Source organism: Silene latifolia, unplaced genomic scaffold (assembly GCF_048544455.1).
Source record: "Silene latifolia isolate original U9 population unplaced genomic scaffold, ASM4854445v1 scaffold_70, whole genome shotgun sequence".
Classification (NCBI taxonomy): domain Eukaryota; kingdom Viridiplantae; phylum Streptophyta; class Magnoliopsida; order Caryophyllales; family Caryophyllaceae; genus Silene; species Silene latifolia.
In genome coordinates, this window is record NW_027413609.1 from 3,738,785 (window position 1) to 3,744,784 (window position 6,000).

Here is a 6,000-nt window from a genome sequence, read left to right on the forward strand (position 1 = left end):
AAAATTTAAAATGAAGCCAAATTTGAACTTTAATTTAAAAATCATTCCAAGAAATTCTCTGTAAACTGTTTTGCTCTCCAATTACTACCCAATTTCAATCACAACCACCACACCAAAGAAGATGGAAACTCCAATTTTTTGTTTCAATTAAGTTTTGTTCTTTTTTGCTTTCAAGTGTGTTGATTTAGATGGGTTTATCTTTCTCGCCCAAAGGTTTGTTTGTTTTGTTGATTGCTTGAAGGTTTGTTTAATGTGATGTTATTTCAAACTACTTGGGTTTCTCTGTCGTTGTTGATTGTTTATGATTTGTTCTTTGTATCCTGTAAGACGGTCTTATACTGAATTTCTTATCCCTAATTCGCCCTCCTTCAAAACCTGTTATCACGAAACTTTTGTTTCTCTGGTTTTAGAACATTAACCGCTCAGTTTCACCCTCTGAATCTGGGATGATTATATCGTGTAACGTTTCCTCAAATTTTGCCTTCTTTTCATTCTCGGAATCTGACACTATAAGCTTTTTTTTGTCTTCAACCTCATAATTTTTGTCTTCCATTCTAAAAATTCAACCTCAAAAATAAAATGAATATTCAGGTTATTTTTTTTTTGGAAAAACATGAGAGAAAAATAAGATATGGAGTACTGCTTTAAAGAAGATACAAAGCACTACTGTGAAAAAATGAAGCCAAGTTATATAGTACAGCTATCATATTGATTACTTTGGAAGTGATAAAGTCTAAAAACATTAAAAACTGAAAAGCTACAACCTAGAAAATAGCAAAACGTCATATAAAAGGTAAAAAATAACAACTCCTCAAACGTCATATATACTATTATGGAGGGAGTATCCTATTAATTGTTTTTTTACTCCAAAATTCTCAAAGAAAAAGGTGATAAAGAACATGTAGAAATTTTATCGAAATTGATCAAAGGGTAAATTTTCAATTAGACTATCATTTTGCTCAGTTATTACTCGATTTGTGATTAGTATGCGATTTTCTAATTGTTTGTTTGCCTCTTTTTTTCATATACTTAAATTATTTTGTATCTAGAGGTTAAGCTATTTTTAATATTTTATCAAGATACCATAAATCTATAAGTAAAATAAATAATTTGCAGAAGTTCTACGTGAAAGAAATAGCAAAGAATCGTAATTTAAAAGATAGTTTTATATACACTCTATAAAGAATACATAAAATTGAGTCATATTAATTGTTTTTTAGCATTATATTTTTTTTTGCTACACCAAAAAATAACTTCTAGGTCCGCCCCTGGTTTCATGTATCTTGAATCAAACCATTAATTGGGACATGCATATGTTTCAAGTTTCTTTTGCGTTTATTAAGTTTAGTTACGAAGCACATGAAACATCACAATAATTAACACCTACATTATTTGAGTTATTGTACTTTTAAAATCGTTAGCTGAATAGCCTAAAAATTATATTGTAGCATGTAACTGATTTAAATTTAATGTATTACTGGTGCATTTTTATTTTCACTTTCTCTATTATCAAAAACTTTAAAAAAAAAAAAAAAAAAAAAAAAAAAAAAACTAGTGCAATTACTATAATTTCAGTTAGCAAATGATACAAATAATTAAGCGTCAGCCGCATAAAAATACCACATGTTTATTTTCTTGTTGATAAAAAGCCAATGAGAAGTTTAACGGAGTGAAGTTACATTAATAAATTAGCCTCAATTTAATATAGATAGTTTAATGTTGTAACTTTATATGGTATCATCTACATCTATCTATATAGAAACACTAACATTTCTTCAACTTCCATGTTCTTCATTCAAACCCCAAATAATATGTGCCTAAATAAGAATTTTGATGAGCACAAATGGGTCATGCATATACGTCAAATAATCAACCAAGACTTAGAAGATGATTTTAGCAACATTGATGTGACGATATTCAATGTTCCTAAATCATTGAGGGACACAAACCCAAATGCCTATACTCCTCAATTGGTTTCAATCGGTCCCTATCATTATTTCCGGCTCGAGCTTCAACAAATGGAAAAATACAAGATCTCTTCAGCCAAGCGAATTCAAATTCTAAATCGTCATTTGAAATTCGACACCATTGTCAATCATTTTCTGAGGCTTCAACATAAAATTCGGGCTTGTTACCATAGATATTTGGACATTAATAGCGAAACACTAGCGTTGATTATGGCTATTGATGCCGCGTTTCTCATTGAAATTATTGATACATTTGCCGCTGAAATGAATAATAAAATCCTGACTAAAATCCCGTCTAGGATTTCACACTTAGTTGATTACGCAAGTAGGAAATCGATACATAATGACATATTGAGAGATATCATTATGCTTGAGAATCAAATCCCACTATTTGTTCTAAGAGATTTGTTGCAATTTGGTCTACCTTCTCCTGAAATCGCTGATAAAATTTTGGGTGACAATTTAATTGGGTTGCACCATGCTATATCTCCTTTCAAATTAGAGGCGAATTGGGAAACAATCCAACCTTGTAATTCTGATCACCTTCTTGATCTTGTATATCGCATTTTAGTGCCGAAGTTGGAAGAAATAATTGAAATCAGTGAAAATGGTGATCAAGAAGTTAATGAAGAGAACAAGGTATATAAGCTTATTTTTCAAATTAAAAGGTGTTTAGGACAATTGAAGTTGAAAATCATGTTTAAACTTCCTTGGATCTTCATTAGCCACCTTCCCGGGCTTGCTATCCTTAGAGCAATTTTATTTCCCGAAGAAAATCTCCAAAGAAATCTCACTAATCAAGCCGATTCTCTACAAGATAGAGAAAACAGTTCTCCCTTAGTTGAAGAAATCATGATTCCTTCAGTAATTGAACTTTCAAAATGTGGGGTTTCATTTATTCCAACAAATGGAAACATCTTGACGATCAATTTTGACAAACACGAAAAAAAGTGTTATCTCCCGGTTATTAGCATAGATGTTAACACCGAGGTTGTCCTGAGAAATCTGGTAGCGTACGAGGCATCATTGGGTTCAGGGCCGCTGATCTTGGCTCGATACACCGAATTAATGAATGGGATTATCGACACAAAAGAAGACGCTCGATTACTAAGAGAACAAGGCATTATATACAATTACTTGAAAAGTGATCAAGAAATTGCAGATATGTGGAATGGGATGAGCAAGTCTTTGAGGTTAACAAGAGTGCCCTTCCTGGATGAAGTAATTGATAATGTCAACAAGTATTATGAAGCGAATTGGAAGGTTGTTTTAAACAAGTTTCTGCACGATTATGCCATTCATTCATGGCAGTTTCTCGCATTCTTGCTTACTGCTTTGATTTTTTTCTTATTACTACTGCAAGTATTTTGTAATCTTTTATTATGTCCTCGTCGGTGGACGCACTAAATGGTAATTGGTAAGAGTATGTTTTTTTTAGAGAGTCGCTCAATAATTATATTGAGAAACATATTGCAATTATTTAAACATGGTACAAAAAGTAATAGAATAGGTATCTACTATCTTATATCTTATATATATATATATATATATATATAGAAATAGGATCTCGTACGAACCAAAGGTTCCGTGCGAACCTACGAACTGAATAAGGATTGTCAGATTAGAAAGAGATCTACAAATCAACGGCCTACCTCCCTGTACCTCACACAAATAATAAACTTAAACCTCCCTCCCTAAACTACTGTCTTCCCATTTCCTTAACAACAGCTACTACCAGAGGTCTGACGTTACCTCGCCGGAGGGATGACGACCAACAGTTTCTGCCGGAGTTACCCTTTCCGTACCCCTATTCTCTCTCCTCCCACCCAGCAGCCAGCCACCCCTGCCGCCAGCACCAACGAATCCGACGGCCACAAGCCACCAGTAACATCGACGGCGACTGCCCCTCCGACAACGACGTCAATTATCAGTCGTTGCTTCCCCTTCACGAGCCTAGTCTACCCTTTTCCCTTCTCTTTCTCTTTATCATCTCCACTCCGGCCACCCGTTTAACCCAGATCCCGACGACTTCGTAACGTTGCTACACACCACATGTCATTCAATCTACCCCACATAACCTGGGTGAGACCATTCAACAATTTCCATTCCATTTTTAGCGATTTTTGAGGATTTTGAGGCGATTCCTGGTGGTTTGGGTGATGAGCTGTTGGTTGTGGTGATTTCGGGTAGTATATCGTGCATAAAGGTCGAGATTCGTCGTGTCAAACCTTGGGTGGTGAACGTGATGTCGAGTAAGGGGGTGGTCTTGGTCGTGGGAGTGAGTCGAGTAGTCTCGTGAGTGAGTGGTGGTGGAAATGTGGGTAAAAGGGTTGTTGTATGTGGCGGTGGTCGTGAGAGCCACCGGAGGCGGTGGTCAACGGTTCATGCGAATAATACTCTAGATACACATATGTATTCTTCTTTATACACAAGTATACTTGTGTATCTATAGTAACCACCTATTTGTGTATCTAGGCTCTTATTTTGATTTAGAAGAAGACGCCACTGGTAGTAGAATTTCTTACCTTGATTGAGACTTTGATTCAACAGTACTCGTATTATTTATTGAGTACCTCAATTGTGAGACTTTATTTAATTACGATGTACTCGGTATAATTTATTGAGGTGCCCCAATTTTGTAGCATGTCATACACTCATACGGAGTCGTATTGATCTCAACTATGCTAATATAAGACTCCCAATTTTGGAACATGCTAAATACACTCATTTAAGTTGCTAGATACATACATTTAACTAGCTAGATACACTCTTCTAACTTTCTAGATACATACTTTTAGCTTGTTAGATTTTAAGTTTTGAGATAAACTCGTTTAAATAGCTTTTTAGGAATTAATTTTTGTTTGAACTCTAGTTCCTATAATAAGGGAAGGGGTTCACCCTATCTTTGGCAAGCTAGATACACTCATTTAGATTGCTAGATACACATTTCTGGGAAGCTAGATACACTCTATTACTTTGCTAGATACACTCCTTTACATTCCTAGATACACATCTATGGTAAGCTAGATACACTTAATTAGATTGCTAGATACACTCTTTTACTTTACTAGATACACATCTCTTACTAGCTAGATACACTCGATTAGATTGCTAGATACACTCCTTTACTTTACTAAATACACATCTCTTACTAGCTAGATACACTTATTTACCTTCCTAGATACGCTTATTTACCTTGTTAGTATGTTTTAAGTCAAAATAGTCTGCGAAAATTTTTATAAAACTACCCAAGTCCGAAAAAAAAAAACATCCTCCATTGTTTGAATTAATCAACTAACATTCTTGTTGATGACTTATATTTTCGTTGTGGTTATTAGTGAGTGTCAATTCTATCAAAATATTGCCTCTTAGTTCATCCTTCATATCACGAAAATGCAAGAGTTCCATGTGAGCGATTAAGTACTGTCTTATTATTTGCACAAACAGGAATGGATGATTCGCATGTTTATCGTTATGATATTGAATTTAGGACACGAAATTGACATTGACAAGGAGTACTGTAATACTCCGTATAATTTTACTTTTTTAAATTCAAGATTAGTGAACTAATCGTTTAATTATACAATTTCTCAAGTCTATGGTATTCGTCTGAAATTTGCAGGAATGTCGACGGTTCTACTGATTCAACATCATTTCAACTAGTTTCCCACCGTGATCCAATTCTTAATCTAAACGGCGGTGATACTACCATCATCACACACTCTAAACAACCCATGTGAACAAGTTAGATCGCGTTACAAATGCAATTACAACCAAGGGTGGATATGCATTGAAAGAGTTGGACCATTTCATTTAACTAATTGTTTCAAAAACTCACGCCCTGCCAAAACCCACTGGCATAAAATCTTATCCCCTGTCAAGTTTTATGGAAGCTTTAAGCAAAATCAAATCCATCCATAAATTAACAAAAAGTGACCAAACCTTAACATTTCGAAAATAACTACTTCGTTATTGTTCGTATTAAACAAAATTTCCTCCAAAAATGAAGCATTTAATCTCAATGCATCATAAC

General features: G+C 34.4%; 1 protein-coding gene across 1 annotated transcript in view; it reads left to right on the forward strand.

Annotated features, from left to right (window-relative positions):
* LOC141640047 (putative UPF0481 protein At3g02645) overlaps window positions 1–5,707 on the forward strand; it is a 30,082-nt gene extending 24,375 nt beyond the window's left edge. The window contains exons 2-3 of the mRNA XM_074449008.1: window positions 1,760–3,208; window positions 5,590–5,707. Of these exons, the coding sequence (XP_074305109.1) occupies window positions 1,760–3,208; window positions 5,590–5,707 (1,567 nt within the window). The remainder of the gene's footprint in view (window positions 1–1,759; window positions 3,209–5,589) is intronic.
* The last annotated feature ends 293 nt before the right edge of the window (window positions 5,708–6,000 follow it).